The 21,170-nt window shown below is 33.5% G+C and overlaps 2 protein-coding genes across 2 annotated transcripts; one reads left to right on the top strand and one right to left on the bottom strand.

Moving 5' to 3' along the window:
* The first annotated feature begins 12,239 nt into the window (after window positions 1-12,239).
* On the top strand, window positions 12,240-12,653 carry LOC139853466 (uncharacterized). The gene has a single exon (XM_071842860.1). The coding sequence runs from the start codon at window positions 12,240-12,242 to the stop codon at window positions 12,651-12,653; it is 414 nt and encodes a 137-aa protein (XP_071698961.1).
* A 1,200-nt stretch (window positions 12,654-13,853) lies between these two features.
* On the bottom strand, window positions 13,854-15,073 carry LOC139855534 (F-box protein At3g07870-like). Its single transcript, XM_071844769.1, has one exon. The coding sequence runs from the start codon at window positions 14,953-14,955 to the stop codon at window positions 13,867-13,869; it is 1,089 nt and encodes a 362-aa protein (XP_071700870.1). The 5' UTR covers window positions 14,956-15,073; the 3' UTR covers window positions 13,854-13,866.
* Between the last annotated feature and the right edge of the window lie 6,097 nt (window positions 15,074-21,170).

The raw sequence follows: 21,170 nt of genomic DNA, 5'->3' as shown, positions 1-21,170 counted from the left end.
CCAGCAACTTTACATTTTAAACTTAAGGTAAAAAAATCTACTTCAACTCTTGTTCAATTCATATGTTTATAGTTATCTATATAAGAATTTATAAACTAGAACATAGTTTGAATGATTTCAAACTTATTCGCAAACTAAATAGATCCTTCTAACTTAACTTTTAAAACACTTCAAGACCTGTAATATATCATAATGATATGCTAACTTAACAAGATACAACTTGTTTTTACAAAGAACACCTTAAAACTGAATCTACGGCGTCGGAGTATAACCGGGGGCTGTTTTGGGTTGGATAATTAAAAACCATCTTGAACTTTGATTTAGAAGTTCATGTTCTGGAAAAATGATATTTCTTATGAATATGTTAACACATAAAAATTTCATGGTTTAATTCAAAGTATAAGTATTTTTAGAAAAATGACCATTAAATGTTGTTTTTATGACAAAAATGATTACTTTCATAAGATTCACCTAGAGTATGGACTATAACCTGTGATCACGAATATAAACCATGGTATTTACAGTTCATATTCTTAAATTTTGACTCGATCCAAGGAGATGGCAAGTTGAATCAACAAAAACGGAGTTGTAACGAAGAAACTACGACTAAAATAAGATCGGGTGTCCAAAGCTTGTTTAACAACGAAAATAATTGGAGAAAAATTAAATAAATCATATCTTTCCTAATTAATATGATATTTCATATATATTTACTCATGATTTAATTTTATATATTTCAGGACCACCCGTAAACAACACGAGAAGATTAATCATAAGACCTCATGAACGTACGCAACACGTCATTTGACAACACCGGTACTTTATGTACGCAATACGTCATTTGACAACACGGTACCATGGGTCAAGATTAATCTCGACCAATACATATACGATGGGGGTTTTATTTATTTCATTGGGGGTTATTAAACAACTAAATATGAACCATTAAAATTGAATTACTAACATCGGACTGCTAACTACGGACTAAGGAATTATTAAAAGTATTATAAGTATTATAAGTATATATATGTGACGATTGTTTAAAAAGAAAAGGTATTGATATATTATATATGGATAGGTTCGTGATATCAATCGGAGACCAAGTCGAAATTACATATCTTCAAGACAAAAGTGAGTATATAGTCCCACTTTTAAACTCTAAATATTTCGGGATGAGAATACATGTATTTTATGTTTTACGTTATGGACACAAGTAACTGAAAATATATTCTACGTTGAGTTGTACCACTGGCATACTTCCCTGTAGCTTGGTAACTAATATTTACAGCGGTATTGTAAACGCGAATCCTGTTGATAGATCTATCGGGCCTGACAACCCCAACCGGACTGGACGACCAGTATTCAACGGTTGCACAGTACTTCGTTTCGTGACTACACCTTGGTACGGTGTAGTAAGATTTCATAATAAAGGGAATATGCGACGTGATTAAATGTTAAGTATGGTTACCAAGTGCTCAACCACTTAGAATATTTTTATTAAAATGTTTATATATGAAATCTTGTGTTCCATTGTTATAACGCTGCTAGCATCAAACCTATATATCTCACCAACTTTATGTTGACGTTTTAAAGCATGTTATTCTCAGGTATGAATTAAGTCTTCCGCTGTGCATTAGCTCATGTTAAGGATACTACTTGGGACCTTTTTAAGCCATGATACAAAGACGTTGCATTCGAGTCATTGGAGTTCAATAGAGAATATAAATAAGTAAATGACAGATTAGGTCATTTGGATATTATGAAATGTTAGACGAAAATGTCAAATATTGATGTAATGATAGTTTGCCTTTTAAGAATAAATGCAACGTTTGTAAAATGTATCATATAGAGGTCAAGTACCTCGCAATGTTATCATATGTTATTGTATTCGTCCCTATGGATTGGGTCGGGTCGTCTCATGTGGTATCAGAGCGTTGGTCTTAGCGAACCAGGCCTTGCATTAGTGTGTCTAACTGGTAGTTGTTAGGATGCATTAGTGAGTCTGGACTTTGACCGTGTCTACATGTCAAAAGTTTTGCTTATCATATCTAGTCGAAAATCATCTGCTTATCATCCTTAAGAATTGCCTGCTTAGTATTCTTAAGTCTAGACACGTCTTACTGCATTTGGTGCATCGATAGTGTATAGACAAAATTCGTATCCTAGCGTATCTGTTGCTATAGACATTGCCTGACGAATTTCAAAGATTCTCCGTAATTCACGGGATTTTGAGTATTATAAATACATATGTAAATTATGTATTGAAGAATACCAAACCTAACTCCTATAATCTATTCCAAACCAAAAATTCATTTCCCCGACTGTACAAGATGAACTCCGCGTCCAGTTCGAATTCCTCCGACTCCGACAGCTACGCTGATATGGATTTCCATTCGGGCTCCGAAGGCAGCGTCACTGGAATGGATCAACCAATTTCTCATCATCTATTCTGGATGAATTGGGGATGGGTTCGTAGTATACTAAATTATTGGAGACAAGAAGAAGGTGATCCCTTTCACCCACCGAATTGCCCCATTGGCGACGAACCTGAAGCACTTACCGGCGAACCTGTTCGAGAAACCATTTTCTCTCTCATTTCTCGAGTATCTCGTCACGATTATATCCTATCCCATATTTCGGATCTTGTTCATTCGCTCACTCCAACCGCCAATCATCCTGGTGTACTAGCAGAAATTAACGAACTTCGCGCTCGTGTGACGGCTTTGGAGAACACGGTGCGAAGGTTACAAACACCAGCAGCAGCACCAGCAACATAACCAGTACCGTTAACAACATCAACCTCGCAATCTTCAGTACCAGTAGCATCATCGACGTCAACGACATCATCAGCATCAACACCAACCGTATCATTACCACCACCAACAATCACATCCGCACCACGTACCTCAACATCATCATCTGAACTTCGAATATGATCTTTGTTCTACATATCATTCTACACCGATTACCTCTTCTTTACGTATCGTTCTTCGTTCGACATGACGATTATGTAATCTCTAATGTTTTGGAGATTATGTAATCTAGTAATAACGATAAATCAAATGAGTTAAATATTTTATTGACTCATTAAATTCATAGTTACCTCCGAAGAAAATATATATGCAAATATATTTTCATAAAGATTGTAATTAAAAATTTCATTCGTACAAACTGTTAATGATGAAAATATTTTAACGGGTGGGTAGTACCCAAGGAATATTTAGAATTCACATTAACAAGTTACACTGTACATTCTTCGAATCTGATTCAACGATCATTTATTATCCTACTTACAATTACCGATATACGTATCCGTTCACCCCAGATTAACCATTTCCATTTAAATTTCATATTTGGATTTTTACCTATCCGAATCCAACAAGTGGCATAATGAAGAAACATTGGCAAAATAAAAATTGTTAGAAACAGATGAATTAATTAATTGAAATTGTGATAGGATTACACGCTAACTGTTCCGGCTAACTGTTCCCAGCTAACTGATTAATATTTAATTTATCGCAATTTACATTCTTGCAATTTTAATTTCTGTACTTTACATACCGTCGGGACACATGTACAACAACACGTCGGATTAATTCTGAGACAACACGTTGTATAATGGGTCATGATATATATTTATTTATTTTACGCATTTTAAATAACGGGACACGTATACAAGGTTTCGACTTATCATATTGATCCATCTATATATATATTTCGGAACAACCATAGACACTCTATATGTGAAGGTGGGAGTTGGCTATACAGGGTCCGAGTTGATTCCAAAATATATATATACTTTGAGTTGTGATCGACACCGAGACCAGTACACGGGTCACGATACGTATTAAGTAATTCGAATATTATATATTTAGTTCATATATGAATTTATTGAACCATTGGAGTTCAATAGAGAATATAAATAAGTAAATGACAGATTAGGTCATTTGGATATTATGAAATGTTAGACGAAAATGTCAAATATTGATGTAATGATAGTTTGCCTTTTAAGAATAAATGCAACGTTTGTAAAATGTATCATATAATGTTTCTAGACTATGGTGTTTGTGGTCTATTAGAGATGGTATCAGAGCGTTGGTTCTAGGGAATTAGGTGCATTAATGTGTCTGACCTGGACCGTTAGGATACATTAGTGATCTAGTCTAGAACCGTGTCGTTACACTTATATGTGATTATGTGCATATTCTGATATTAATATAATATTATTATTACTATCGGTGAGAAAGTATTTCTCCCTTTGATTACAAGCCTTCTCATGCTCAAACGAGTTCATTTTCAACACCCCGGTCATTGAAAAACCAGGAAGCGTCATTCAGGACTTTCGAAATTTTTGACATTCCTACATGAGTTATTACTTATATATTTTTATAGATATCATATGTGTTATATTATGTGCTTATATGCTTCGATTCAGAAACTCCTGACATCTCGAATTGTAAATCGGAAGAAGTCTTATCCGACTCACGAAGATTCTCAATAGTTTCAAAGACATTCTTATGTCATTACCCTTTCAATATTATTAAATTAATTAAATATTATATTCTCGTACTATTTTTAGTGCACCCCTTTTTGAAATCATTTTGATTTATAAATTTTGGAAAACGACACTTATTTTATATCTATAAATATTTTCGAGTAATGTTGAAATGGAAGCATGAGTTAGTGTAATATAATGACGCTTGATCAACGTGGTTATATTACGGTAAGTCATGTGAAAGTTTTAATGGAACGTGATGGTGGTAATGCTTGATCAACTTTACTTTCACCACGTACCATGTTACATAAATCCTTTATTTTTTTTGCTGACATCTGAATATACTGAGACTCTATATGTGACATCATTCGAGTCACCCGTAATTTCCTTCTCATCTCTGTCATATCACACTTGCACTCCGAGCAGTTTATTCAAAGGTATTCGTATCAAAAGACTATGATCTCGTTTTACCTACAAGATGCTCGATCTTTCTACGTCAAGACGAACATTTCTATCCTCACTTGTTTCTTAAACGCCGTTTAATCACACCAACTAAAATTTCGGGACGAAATTTTCTTTAAGGGGTAGGTAATGTAATAACCCGACTTTTTCCGTTAACTTTTCGTTGAGAACTTAACAACCGTTGCTTAAAACTTACAATTTTGTATGTATTTTTTTTAAAATATACTATTATTAATATTGGTTATATTTTATTTTTTAAAACACTACGGTTAGTGAAAACGAGAAAAATATATTTTAAGACAACAAAACGTATGATTATTAATTTTAATAGTTATTATGTTATACAATAATTGAGTTTTGAAAATCAACTGTATTAATTAGGATATTCTTAAACTAAACGCGAGAAAATTAGTTTAAACATTCATGTTTTCAGTATCTAATTTAAAAATATAATAAATAAGTATTTTATGAAACACATCAACTAAGTATAACGTCAAGATTCTAAAAGGTTTTGAACAATATATAAATGTATTTTTTTAAATACAAAATAAATCAATTAAGTAAATCATATTAAAGTAAAATACATTGGGTTTTAGATAACGGATAAGAATTTAATAGAACCCGTGACCATACAGTTAAAAATTGTGACATCTATAATTATAATTGCAAATAGATATAATACCCGTGTTTATCAAATTATTACACCCGTGATATCTTATGACTACCCGTGACTACTACAGTTTAAACCGTGGCATCCCTTTTCTACTTATATTTCTGATCTAGATTCATTTCACCAAACAAACACACATACGTACCTATCCTATTCTCTTATCAAGAACACCCATTACTATTCATCATCATCATCAATCTTTCTTCCTCAAGAACACCTTCAATAATCACTTGATCATAAAATCGTTTACATATTCGGACTCCTCTCGAAGAGCTCTACACATCTATACCAATAATTTCTTGATTAGGGTAAGTTTCAAAAACTCTAATTTTTGGGTTTTCATGTTTTTGTTACATTTTAGGGTAAATATAGTGTCTAGTGCTCAAGTCCTTGTATGTATGCATGATAGTATTCGTTAATTTGATCGTTTGATGACTTTTTGATGAATCACGAATTTGTTTTGTGTGAGGTCAGAAACTTAAACTTGTTGAATGTATAATATTATGAGATAATCAGAATTCTCTTGAAAAACTAATAAGTTTGGGCTTTGGAATTTCGAATTTTCGTTACCGTATGCTCATGTTATGCTTAATTGAAGTTTTAACTCGTTTTTATGAATGATCACGTTTTTGAATAATATGCTACTGATATGAACATGATATTTTCAGTTTATGAAATAATTATAAATGAAATCCTTGTGAAAAATTAATAAGTTTGCTCTTTTGAATCGCATATTTTCGCTATGTATAACTCAAGTTATGATCAATTGAATTATCGTTATGTTTTATGCATTAATCTGAAAACTGGTATTGATTGGTGATGAATTGGTTTATGTATGTTACATGGTTGAAAAGACAAGTGAAAAACACTCAAGATAGACTCGGATATCATGTTAATTGGATTTTTAAAACTCCCGTTATGCTTAATTGATTATTAGACCCGACTTTTGTTGATCAACGTTTTAAACAGATGAAAAACGCCATTTAAATTGATTTCTGGATAATGAGCTGAGGATTTTTGAAAATTTATGATTAGTACTTCATTTTTCATGTAGAGTATGCATGCTAATTGTTCCTAGATAATCGGTTATATGCGTTCGAATATGACCTCCTGAAACGAATTGAATCTGTCCAAAAAAATTTGTAGCGAATGACATAACTTGATTTGTAGATGGACTTAGGACTTGTGCTTCTGGTATGTGGTTATTTACATGTTTTTGCACATATGTCATTTGTATGTTAGCTTCTGAAACCGTTGTTTGCTATGCGTTATATGTGTTACAAAACAACATGTCTAAATTCTATCCAAATCAGGAAGTCCGTAGTATTTTGTAAAACTGTACGAATTGGCTATATGAATTGCTTAGATTTATTTACCAGTGATTATTTGAGATGTTTGTGGCCATCTCCAATTGGCCGTTCGTCGTTTTCATTTTTCTAGAATAAATGGCAGAATTTACAAAACTGGCGCGCGCTGAAAATTTTCTGAAAAACCGTCGGGCGCATTTGAGACTGCTGCAATTTTTCTATTATGACTTAGAGTCTGATCTCTGGATATGTTTTAGGAATTTGAGTTACGGAGATTTTGGCGTGTATTTTAAGTCAAACGGACCTGTACTTATTTTTATAAAAATTCTGGAAGTTGACTACATTATTTAAGCTAAATATTATGTGCAATTGACTTTGTTTGACCAAATGGGTTTAATGGGTCAAAATGGGTAACGATCAGTGTAGAAAATTCCCAAACGTCGATTTAAGTAAGTTTAAAGGTTGTGGTGTTTAAAAAATAAGTTGTGGCATGTTTTGGTCAAAATGGGTGTTTATGATCCATTTGGGTCATACGAGCCTAATTTGACCCATCTGCGAAATTTTGAGAATCAAAGGTATGTAACACATCCCGTATATTGATTTAAGTATGTTTGCAAGTTTTGGTGCTTTAAAAATGAGTTTGGGTCAAATTTGGTTTAAAGAAAGTTTTATGACTCATTCGGATCAAACGTGCATAAATTGACCCATATGCATAATTTTAGAAAACGAAAATCACCAACACATCTAAAATGCCATTTTTGAGCTGTGATAAAAATTTGGTTAAGTCAGGTCAGCCGGATTCAAATTTGGATCGTCAACCGAAAATTTTAGTATTTTAACAAAATTGTCAAAATGACTCTCGGACCTACTTTGAGGACTCGCAATTTGAAATCAGTTAAGTTTAGATAAAAACTATTATTTGGTATTTAAAGTATTTGCGACAAACTTTAAAACGATATATTATTTGTATAATTTTGTTGAGTCTAAACAGGTATAAAACAAGCGAGAAAATGGGCAATCGTTGCTGATTTTGAACACTTAACAAAAATTTTATCAGCATTTTATATTTCGGGAGACTGTTTTCGCGAGGTCATAACTTTAAAACCGTAACTCCGTTTTTGTCAAATAAACTGTCTATAGAAAGGTGGGATGACATAATTTCCAATGGTAACGACCTAAGGTATTATATCAAATTTGGTAGGACCCGGAATCAGCTGCAAAATACTAAAAAAATACATATATGTAAATAATATAAATTTTTCTAAGTAAAAATGAATAACTTAAGTTTGACCTATGTTTGACTACTTGACCAACTTGTGTAATTTTATGCGGTTGTTGACTTGTGTTAACCATGTTGACTGTGTTTGACTTGCGTTTGACTTACATTTGACTTACTTTGACTTGCGTTGACTTTTGTTGACTTTTGCTAAATTTTGCTAAATTTATGAGTCGGACTTGAGCAATAGGACTATACGAACCCTATGACCTGACCTAGCTTGTTAGACATTTATTAACCAACATATATTCTTTAGGATGAGGTCTACGGTTACTTGCATTCCGAGTATTGGTTACATCTACGTGAATTGTTTATTGGGCTACAAAGGTGAGTTTCATTTGCTCCCTTTTTAATTGCTTTTGCAATATATATTTTTGGGCTGAGAATACATGCGCTGTTTTATAAATGTTTTACGAAATAGACACAAGTACTAAAACTAATTCTACGTGGGTTTAAACCAGAAATATACCCTTAGCTTGGTAACATTAAACTACTTGTCTATGTACGGTAGGCGCGAATCCTAAAGATAGATCTATTGGGCCTGACAAACCCCATCCTGACTATGGGATGCTTTAGTACTTCGAGGTTATATTAAACACACCTGATCTGGTGTACTTCAGAGGGTAAAACATGAATGTTAAGGCTTGTTACCCGGTGCCTACAACTTATAGAATACTTTTATGCACTTGCGAGTGTACATATATTTATAAATGGAAATCTTGTGGTCTATTGAAACTATTGATAACTATTGTTACTATTGATAACTATTGAAACATATATTTATAAGAGTGTGATTGAATTGATATGTGTTTCATGGTGATCATACGGCGTTTGTTTGTTAGTCCGAAACACCAACAAAATATGAAAGAGAGAAAGAAGAGGAAAAGGTGGTTCACGTTTGTTTGTGGTGATGGTTTCTTAAATGGGTTTGATGATCTGATTTTGAAGAGGTGACGAGGGTGGTTGCTCATGATTTATAGTGATGTTCATGGGTGTGAGAGATGGCGGGTTGACGATGGTCCTCGACTAACAACAACCCATGTAGTAGTAGTAAGCTAGAAATGTTTTAGTTGTTGTGGTTTAATGAAGATGGTGATTGAATAGGGTGGTTATTGTATGCATATATATCTCTCTGACTTGTGTACATATATTAGTTAAACACAACACAACAAGTATAGTAAACCCACTTCTTTGAAACAGTGTTTCAATCATTAATCACGGGTGTAAATTAGATCCACATATTTAATATAATAATACTATTAGTAATATAATATTACGTAATAAATAATAAACGTGTAAGAACGAAATATTTGTGAAACTCTATCGACAGTTTTCAGGGACTGTATATCGTGCGAAATCAGTGGCGGATAAGAGTGTTCAGAAAAATCTCATATTTTTAAATTAATTATATTTATTTATTTTGGTCATTATGGTATAAAATTCAGTCATTAATTTAATAAATAAAAATTACATCAACTGTTCCTCTCATTTATGGGTAAAATATAAATAATATTGAAACTTAACAAATAGTCCCTAAATACATTTTTAATAAGCCTAAAATTTATAGAACTCATTTTCGGATCACAGTTTATTTTAAAATTACATAAGTTCGAATTTAACTTGCTTAATATCAATCGAAACATCAAACGAGTATTACAATCATTTAATATTTATTTTTAATATATTTTATTTATATATAGAGATATATTTTAATTAATAATTATTATAATATCCTATTTTTATTTTATTAATTTTTTTAATAGCAACAACATATAATACTTCAAATTATATTTTGAATTATTATATATGTATACATACACACATATCTATTTACAATTAATTGTTCGTGAATCGTCGAGAGTAGTCGAAGGTCAATTGCATATATGAAACAGTTCAAAGTTTTTGAGACTCAACCTTACAGACTTTGTTTAACGTGTCGGAATTATAATAAGATTAAGTTTAAATTTGGTCGAAAATTATCGGGTCGTCACAAAAACTTTGAACCTAAACTCTAATCTGTTCGTGTTAAAAATTCAATCTAAACCCTCATTTATAAACCCTAATTCTAAACACTAATTTCAAACCACCCCCCCCCCCCCCTAAAAAAAAAAACTTTAATTCAAACATTACATATAATGCATGTTATCATTTATTTCTTCGAGCGTTTTCTCGCCAAAATAATAACAATTATCACAAATTGTCTTTTTTAAATGTTCATATTTTCATGTGATCTTAATGTTTAATGTTTTTTTAAAAGAACGAAAAAAAATTATTCCCCAAAAAAGTGCTTCCCTCTTGATTAAAACACTATACACACATGAATTTGAGTCAAAACGGGTCATGAGTCGAACATGTCTCAATTTTTAAACGGGTCGAATGGGTTTGGTTCAAACGGATTGAGGCGGGTTAGTTCAGGCCGAGACTCATTTTCCTTAAAAAAATTTAGAATGATATATTTTTTTTTCATGTTAATATTTTGTTTTTAAAATTTTGATATATATTGTTTGATTTTTTATTATCTTTTTTTGTTTTTTTATTATTTTTTTGTTTTTAACTATTTTTAATTATTTTACATTTTATATATATATATATATATATATATATATATATATATATATATATATATATATATATATATATAGGGGCAGGTTCAAACGAGAACCACTAAAAAGGTGAGAACTGCGAGAACTATTTAATTTAATAGTTTTTATGCGTTTAAATACAACAAATTACATGCAAATGTTAATTAATGCACATATCATTAACAAACATATATTCATTAGCTCAAATTACATGTTAAATTGTTAATTATATGAAGTTGTTCACATGTTCAGAAACAAATATGCACATGTGAACGAGAAACTATATATTTAATTATATAGGTAAAATATAAGTATTTTTCAACTATTTTATGTTCATTCATACTCTTCATCAAGGTTTATGTGTGATTCAATCTAGTTACATGTGAAAATCTTTATAAATCAAAAGTTTTCGCATTTTTTATGGTTTCTCGTTTGAAATTTTTGATATATATATATATATATATATATATATATATATATATATATATATATATATATATATATATATATATATATATATATATATATGTTTTATCTATATTATTATTTTTTTTACTTTAAAAAAAAATTAAGTTTTAATTTTATTATTTTATTTTTCATTTTAAAATGAGTTGGAAATAGATTTGAACGCGTCAAGATCATATTGTAATATATATATTAATAGACTAAAGATAGATCTATATTAGACTTATTCTCTTTATTTTTTCAAGACTCAATGGACTCAAAAGGTTAACCCACTGGATCCAATTTTTAGAGTACCAGAGTCTCAATTGTCGGACATAATATTTACTTGGATGTGTAAGGTACAAATAGATACAAATTGCACAGCATATAGTTAATAATTCCACTCACTGTTTTATACTACATACCTTTAAATCTCAAATCTATAGCTTGAAACACTGTAAACTACACAAGAATCAAATTGTTTAGCACAAACTATATGGATCTAACATTCTAACATGTTTGTTACAGAAAAGTTATGGTGCTAGTCTTGCAGCTATAACATTTATGATTCTAAGAATTAAGATAATGGCAATCACGGAGTAGAAAAAAATGCAAAATAAGTCCAAAAGAAGAGCCATTAGTAATCTTCTATAAAGCTTTAAAACATTATGAAAATACAAAAACCTGACCAAAGCATCAAACCTAACCTTATATTCTCCAAATGCAACATTCCAAATGTGGTTGGACTCACTCACTTAACCATTTCCTCCTTCAAAAAGTCCTTATGCCTTCACTGATATTCTTTCTCTTTGGATCTTGCGTTCAGCATGCCGATTCTAGGCCCCGCTTATGTCACCTCGAATCAACACACGGAGACTCGCTCGATCGTAATCCTAAAAGATATTATTATTAGATATAAATATACGGCCTATGGTATATATGTTGCTTAATATATATAAGATTCACATAACCAAATGATATATCTATAGGGGAAAAAAAGATTATGGGAAGGCAACGCAGTAACTCACTAGCGGCAGGTGGCGGTAGCGGTAGCAGTGGTATCTCATCTATAGCTCTTCTGCAAGAAAGATTCAGGCAGCTGCAGAAAATGAAGGACAAAAGACAAGAGTTTGAGCTTTTAAAGTTGTTCCCTGCAGGGTCTGAAACTGCGAATCAATATAGCGGTTATGAGCCTAATCCATCGGTGAGTTCATTGGAACATCGTGAGATAACGACAAGACCATGTTTTCAAGATTCTGTAACTCTTGGACTGAATTTATACACCAAACAAGCAGAAGCACAAAAACCTGCAAAACAGCCACTATTTGTGGATTTCTGGTCAGTAGATTCGACGTCAGTGAGCACAATTCGTGCTCATGATCACAAAACTGAGGTTGATACCTCCCTTCATCTGTAGAAAATGTTAATAACTTTTTAGTCTTTTAAGTAAGTTTCTTTTGAATGTAACTTATACAAAGGCAATAATTGTGTAAATTGTTACTTCGATTATTGTTTATCTTGCAACAAAATACAGTCATGTGAGAGGATGGATTTGGGTTCATCTTCGCCACTGCCTCAATTTTCAGTCACTAAAAGGTATCAAGAATAAAGTAGATGCTAAAGATTATAGGTAGCAAAAACGGGTCAGGTTGGGCTGGTTAGCGGGTCAAAACGGTTGTGGGTTGAAATGGGTCATGGGTCAACCGGGTCATATTTTTTTTAACGAGTTCAAGTGGGTCGGGTTGGGTAACAAGTCGAAACGAATCATAGGTCAAATGGGTCCAAACGGGTCATACACTTTTACATTTATGATTACGTTTTATGTTTATATTTACGTTGACGTTTATAATATTACATTTGATTTTTACGTTTATGATTACGTTTCACGGATGAACCTTGTTATGCTCTTTATGCTCGACCCATTAGACTTATTCATATTTATTGAGCTTTAGGAATTGATACCCACTTGACCTGTTCCTTTATATTTTGTATAGGACCCAACCGGTTGGAAAGAAACCATTTGACATTTTTTTAAGTTTTAATTTACATTGTCAGACCTAATTTCTATCAAGATCTAATTGACCCGAAAGATTGACCCAACTGACCCAAATTTTGAGAGTATGACTGTCAATTGTCAGGCATGCTAAAAATGGAGCAGAATGCCATCCATGGAGGTATATTTAAGTACCACTGGAAGAACAACATGTAAGATTCATACCGAATAAGAACATATGGTGCTTGCATAATTTAAAAGTATGTAAAGTCAACCAAAACAACTATAGGCAGAAATTGAAACAGAGATTAAATGGTTGATTGAAGTCTTTCATCTCAGTATATCATCAGTCATCACATACAAACTGATTTCAGGTCTAATTTGTACGTTTTTAATATGGATTGTACAGAAAAACGACACTGATCGTTACAGATAGTCATAACAAGTGCTGTACAAATTTCGCGAATCATAATATTATAAATTGTTGATATATCTCATTGTTGCAAACATAAAAATGTAATCTTTTTGAATAAAAAGTAAGTATTTGAACCTGCACCAGAACCAACTGAGTTTTTTACCACTCAATCAATAGTTTTTGACAGTTACAATGTGGTATGGAATCAATAGTTTTTGACAGTTACAATGTGGTATGGACCCAATTGAGAGTACCAACATGAACAATTGTCTGAAACAATTTAGGCATTTTAGTAAACACAACATCTTTAAACTCCTTCCATATAGGATCATACTTAACCAACTTCCCACCTCTGTATTCCAACAATATCTCACCATTCTTCAAAACACACAAAACCCGAACCAGCGGCCCACTTAACGCCCGTTTCCATATCCCGTAACGATACTCGTGACTTAACGTTTTCGCAGGATTCACACCATGAATCACGAGTTCCTTAATCCAAGATTCCTTTATCCCATATTCCTTCATCACCCAAATTTCCAACTTTCCATACCCACATGACGTCACAGCTGCCAAACAACCTCGAACCACCGCCAAATGATAGTTGCTACGAATAGAAACCGTTTGGGTTGGTTTTACCACCACGTCAAACTTCTCCTCCTTTAGGTCGAACGAGATGATCGCTCGACCCGAAATCCTACCGGGCCTACTCAACCAATGAATTCTCCCATTCACTAATGGTGCTTGATCTGTTGATTGTATGTCAATTTGGCAATTCATTTTCCCAATTGATCTCCAACAATTTTTACTCATTTCTTTCGAAATCGTTATCACTTGAACTTCAGATTTCGTGTAATTTCGATTGTTTCGTATAACCCTTTTTCTTCCATTCGAGTTTCTGTAATACACAATCTTTACCAACTTATACTCTTTTGTAACCGGATGAAACCCAAACCCGAATACCACTACCTGTTCATTAAACTGCTTAGTTTTTGGTAGCTCCAAATACTCCCTAGTAAACGGGTTAAACACGTAAACGGGCTCCCCGTAAAGCGAATCGGATAAACATAACAAACCATTACATGATCCCACAACACTAAATTCTGGCATGGAGTTACAAAATGGGGTGGTTATCTTTCTCACTATCTTGTTTTCATTATCATCATGATAATGATCATGATCATGATCATCATTAGATGATAAGTCAACGAAACATAGTTGGTTTCCAATAGGGTAATCGCAGTGGAACAAAAGAATTGGATCGTTGTTTTCGACTGCGGTGTGGTGCAACCCGGCAAGGTCCGGGTCCATGGATAATAACTTCCATGACTTGCAAACTAACCGAAACTGAATCAGGGATGAAATAGGTAGTTTGGTTAGTATGTCTAAAAGTATGTCTCTAGGTAAATTATGTAATTCAAAGCTGTGATTTATGTCATCTTGTTGATCATGATCATGGTTATGATGATGATGATATAAGAGTTTTTGTTTCTTGTTTGTGGATTCAATTTGAAAGGATGAATTCATGAAGAAAAGATTGAAAAGAAGGGAGAAAAGTGTGTTGTGGAATAACGAATATTATTGTGTATATAAATATTTTTATTGTAGGTGGAAGTAAGTATTTTAAGCTATGATATGATATGATAATTGATTGATTATGCCATAAATTGGGTTGGTGGGTTACATTGTTGAATAATCATTTGGAGATATGTGTCACAAAAGTCAATTATTTTGCCTTCGAAATAGAAAAGGGATTTTAGGAAAGAATATAAAAATGCATGTCAACAATCATTAAATTAAATGTAACTTATTGTATGTAAATCATTTCCTTTAAGAGTTATTTACAAATTTAGTTTTCTTAACACATGTTTAATCTTCCGGATTAATTCAAAATTTCAATATATATCCTTCCTAAATTGTACGTAGTAATAAAAAAATCTTGTGTGAAATTTTGTTATATAAAAAAAAAAAAAAATTACATTATTTACTTCTAATTATAAAATTTTATACTTCTTTTCACTTATATTAATAGTCACCGAAAGCGAGTCTTCTGTAACGCTCAATTCGAAGGTTTTACTAAAAGGGACACCAAATGGTTGATTATTACTTTTTGCGTTACAATTTAATGGTCTAGTATTTTTTTTATGAAGTGTTATAGGATAAGAATAAAATGATATAAGTTCGTTTATGACCCTAGTTTATACATGTAAGACAAAAAAGGATAGGTAAAAAGTACGGGTAACACTAAAAGTTAACAAAAAAATTATGTGACAGTCATTTTTTCTTAACGTATGTTTTGTCTGAAAGACAATATATTTTGAATGAAGTATATTGTTTTTCTAAAAATACAAGCGGGTCTTGAACACCAAATCTCACTAACATACTGTCCCCTTTTTTTCAAGATTTAACGGAGAATTATTGTTTCATTTTATTCAAGACAAGATCTAACAGAAAATTACTGTTTCAACTGTAAAAATTCAAACTGAATAGGCAAATCAACATTGTCTAATTTTTCACACGATACCCATGTGCAAATAAATGTAAAATCTTGAATTTTTGTATCTTTTTTTTATGCTATATCTATCATTCTTCCAGCAATAACTGCATAAATATTGAACACCACATCTCACATACAGAAAGTATAGTCAACTTTTGACTTTAACATCGGGGGCCCATATTGGCTTTTACTAACAGCATACATATAGGTCCCCAGATACAACGTAGCCGAGGCAGAACATGATAACAAAATTAGGTCTAGATTCGAAACGTATTTACAACTATCAAAATAAGTCTATTTTTTTAACGACAAATTTTGCATTAGTGTATCATTTATTTCAACGATCAAAATAGTTAATCTGGTTGATGAAAGGAAATAACACCGCAAGAAGGGCTTCATGTGACGCCCCGTACTAAATCATCATGTACGGACCATCAACAACAGGATCATTACAAGATCAAATACTATATGCGTTTTCAAAACAAGTTTGCATTCATGATAAAAGGTGACGTCATAACCAACGTCAAATGTTTTACATCAAAAGTATGTTTCAATGAACAGAAGCAATTAGAAATAGTACGTGACCCTCAGGTCGTTACAAATCATAGTTCAAAAGTATTAAAGTTATGAATGCAAGATAAACAGTTCATGCGGTGATAACTCTAGAGCAGCGGGTGTCTACAGCAAGACTAATATACAGCGGAAGCAACCTTAAGCACCTGAGAAAAACATGCTTAAAAACGTCAACACAAAGGTTGGTGAGCTATAGTTTAAGTACAACAGTAATGTAAGGTAGGCCACGAGATTTCAGTGCTACAAAGAGCGTTTCAAAACAATATAATAAAGTATATGTTTAACCGTGGGCACTTGGTAACTAACTTAACGTTTATACCCCCTGAAAGTACACTTGACAAGTGCGTATGTATACGAAGTATTAAACACTCGTTAAATGCTAGCGCGATTAGCCCGAGTGGGGATGTCAAACCCTATGGATCCATATCTAAGATTCGCGTTCACCGGTTCAAAAACCAATGACTAAACGTTACCGAGCTAAAGGGAATATTTATGCCGTTGTATAACCCACACATATATAAGTTTAAGTACTCGTGCCTAGTATGTAAAACGTAAAATGCGCATGTATTCTCAGTTCCCAAAATAGTTAAAGTAAAAAGGGATGCTATAACTCACAGTGGTAAAGTCGAGTCGGGAAATAAGCAAGTACGTAGGTCCGGAAAGTCCTCAATCTAAGTCAAATAGTACTAAGTCAGTAAATCGTCTCAATAGGTTTAAATTTTAAATGTATGTAAATTAGGTCTTAAAGGTCATCATCAATCATCATCAAACAAAAGGTGCAAAGTAAGTTTCGTTTATGAAAGAAGTTTAAAACAAAGGCTGACTTCGGTCAGTCGCCACGACCTCAATACCTACTGAAATAAGGTGAGACCAGTGGCCATGGCTCCATATATGAGTCCTCTAGCTGGGGTAAAAATTCCAGAAGCAAAATCGTCTTCGTTTGACCGTGGCGACGGTCTAAGTGCGAGTAGGTCAGAATTTTCAGCACAACGTTAAAAGGACATAGTGACGATCGGAGGGCCATAAATCCTAAACCGTAACTCGGATTAAGATGAGTCCTATATGAAAAGTTATCTACGCGAACAGGGATATCTGAAAATCAACATTACAGTAGCCTAGGTCGTACTAATCAGACCCAGAGACAGTAAAACAGTAGGTTCCAGTGGTTCTTGGTACTCGATGCTTATCACGGTTCTCATCCTTGATGCATATAGCTTCAAGTGTACAACTCGTTGATGTGTTTGCATCATCTTAACCAAGGTTTCACCATCATAACACTTGTGTAAGTCTAAGACATGTAGCACAACTCAATTAAGTGTTGTATGTAATTTGATGAACCAAAGTTACATCAAAGTCTTAGATTTAACACATACATGAACTATAAAAGTAATATTGAACTACAAACTTGAAAGTAAACTAACTAATCAAGATCTTAAGATGTAGAACATAGTTCTTAGTTAGATCTTGAAGATCCAAGACCCAAAAGTCTAGATCTAAAGTTATTAAGTTAAATCTAACACAAGTGTATGAAGTTATAACTAAAGAGTTACACTTCCATGTTCTTGAAATCTTAAAGTTAACTTTTAGTTTCAAGAAGTATGAGATCAAGACTAACTTGTAATACTTGACCATTTAAACCAAAAAAACATGAAATTAAAGTGCATAATATGAAGTAATAAACTTAAATAAACCAGTTAATAAGTTCATGGGTTTCATACTTTTAAAGATTCAAGCCTAAGTCTTGATCTTTAGAAAGTAAACTTTAAGTTTACTTCATGAACTTCAAGTATGGTTTTAACTCATGAACTTTAATCTTTTAAAACAATAAAGGTAGAATCATAAACTAGTAAGTTTATGTTCTTGTATGTCTTGTATGAACAAGTTGATATGAAGAATCAAACTAACAAGTTTGATTCTTAGTAACAAGTAAGTAAACAACAACAACTAACAACTACAAGAGATTAAACAACAACAAAGAACAAAAGATGAGGATGATCTTGTAGCTATAGGCTACGGTTTTAACACAAAGAAAAAGAAGAAGAAGTCTTGGAGAAACTCACACTTGAGAGAGAAAAGAGAGAAAAATTGCAAGTATTTTTTTTTGTGTGTGTTTGGAATGAGAGAAGTGTGAAGGTTACTAGTGAGTTAGTAACAAAATTTGAAAACCAAAACACTCCCCAAGGCCAATATGGCCGACGGTTTGGCCAAGCATGGGGGGAAGGAGATTACTCACAAGGTCCTTGCATGTATGTGTCATAAAAGTTGGTTATTAAGGGTGTTTTCATGGGAATGGTGGTAACTAGATTCCTTAAGTGTTTAATCAACTTAGTTAAGTTAGAAAGTGATACTTGCATGGTAGTAATGGGCTAACAAGTCCATTTAAGAAGTAGGGTGGGCTCCCAAGTCCACTAATATTAATAAAAGCCCAAGTTTCAAGTAGCTATCAAATAAATCCAATTAAAGCCCAAGTAATTAACTAATAACCATAGTTAATCAAAATGATTAATAAAATTTAATCATGAATGTAAATAATATCTAAAAATATTATTCGTGTAATGTTCGTGTGTCACAAAGACGTTTCGGGCATTTAAAGTCAAGTATGATCAATCATGGTAACAAGTAAATGTATAACAATACATTCGTTTAATCACAAGTATTAATAATAAATATTAATAGGTAAACGTTGGAAAATCCAGGGTCGTTACATTACCCACATGTTAAAGAAAATTTCGTCCCGAAATTTTAAGCTGAGGTAGATGGAGGAGTCGGGAACAGGTGAGGATACTTCTGCATCATTTGATCCTCTCGCTCCCAGGTAAACTCAGGTCCTCATTTGGCATTCCATCGTACTCGGACGATCGGAATCTTGTTGCGTTTCAAAGTCTTGACCTCACGGTCCATAATCTCGACAGGTTCTTCCACGAAGTGGAGTTTGTCGTCAATAGTAAGTTCTTCAAGTTGTATGATAAGTTCGAGTGCAGCAAGGCACTTCTTCAAGTTTGACACATGGAAGGTTGGATGAACTGAGCTCAATTGTGCTGGTAGATCCAAACGGTAAGCAACGGGTCCAACACGCTCCAAGATTTCAAAAGGACCAATATATCGCGGGTTTAACTTTCCACGTTTTCCAAAACGAATCACACCTTTCCAAGGTGCAACCTTCAACATTACACGATCACCAACGTTGAATTCAAAGTCTTTACATTTAAGATCGGCATAACTCTTTTGACGATCGCGGGCAGTCTTAAGTCTCGCTTGAATCTGAGCAATCTTCTCCGTTGTTTCGTGGACTACTTCGGGTCCGGTGATTTACTTTTCACCTACGTCAGCCCAGCAAATAGGAGATCGGCACTTGCGGCCATACAATGCTTCAAAAGGTGCGGCATTAATGCTCGAGTGATAACTGTTGTTGTAAGAAAATTCGGCGAGTGGCAGATGCCTTTCCCAGGCCTTTCCAAAATCGATGACACATGCACGCAACATGTCTTCCAAGGTCTGAATCGTTCGTTCACTTTGCCTGTCGGTCTGTGGATGATAAGCAGTACTCATGTCGAGACGGGTTCCCATGGCTTCTTGTAAAGAACGCCAAAATCTAGAAGCAAAACGGGGATCGCGATCTGAGATGATCGATAAAGGTACACCATGACGAGATACAACCTCTTTGATGTATAGTTGAGCAAGTCTTTTCATCGTATCTATTTCCTTCATGGCCAAAAAGTGTGCAGATTTGGTAAGGCGGTCAACGATGACCCAGATGGTATCGTATCCGCCCACCGTCTTCGGCAGCTTAGTAATGAAATCCATTGTGATCCTTTCCCACTTCCATTGTGGGATTTCCGGTTGTTGAAGTAACCCAGAAGGTCTCTGATGCTCGGCTTTAACCTTCGAGCAAGTCAAACACTTACCAACATACGTCGCAACGTCCTTCTTAAGATTCGACCACCAATACTGTTCCTTAAGATCATGGTACATCTTGCCCGCTCCGGGATGAATCGAATATCTCAATTTGTGTGCTTCATCAAGTATAAGGTTCCATAGATCTCCATAAAGAGGTACCCAAATTCTTCCGGCATAACATCGGAGTCCAGACTCTCTAACCTCGAATCGAGAGACAAGTATGTTCAAATGTTCATGAGATATATTCTCCTCTTTGAGAGCCTCATCTTGGGCTACTCTGATCTGACTGTTGAGATTCGAATGAATGGTGATGTTCAGAGCCCTAACACGAAGAGGTGTCGTCCTCTCCTTTCGGCTTAAAGCGTCAGCTACAACATTGACCTTGCCAGGATGATAACGAAGTTCACAATCATAGTCGTTTAGCGTCTCGATCCATCGACACTGTCTCATATTCAGTTGCTTCTGATCAAAGATGTGTTGGAGACTTTTGTGATAGGTGAAGATAGTACTTTTCGTTCCATACAAATAGTGTCTCCACAATTTGAGCGCAAAGAGAACG

Source organism: Rutidosis leptorrhynchoides, chromosome 6, assembly GCF_046630445.1.
Source record: "Rutidosis leptorrhynchoides isolate AG116_Rl617_1_P2 chromosome 6, CSIRO_AGI_Rlap_v1, whole genome shotgun sequence".
Taxonomy (NCBI): domain Eukaryota; kingdom Viridiplantae; phylum Streptophyta; class Magnoliopsida; order Asterales; family Asteraceae; genus Rutidosis; species Rutidosis leptorrhynchoides.
The sequence above is the reverse complement of the archived record's forward strand: the minus strand, read 5'-3'. Positions and strand labels throughout refer to the sequence as shown.

What these genes read in the sequence shown, in the direction of transcription:
- LOC139853466 (XM_071842860.1), top strand. Translation starts at nt 12,240, where the DNA reads ATGGGAAGGCAACGCAGTAACTCACTAGCGGCAGGTGGCGGTAGCGGT.
- LOC139855534 (XM_071844769.1), bottom strand. Translation starts at nt 14,955, where the DNA reads ATGGACCCGGACCTTGCCGGGTTGCACCACACCGCAGTCGAAAACAAC.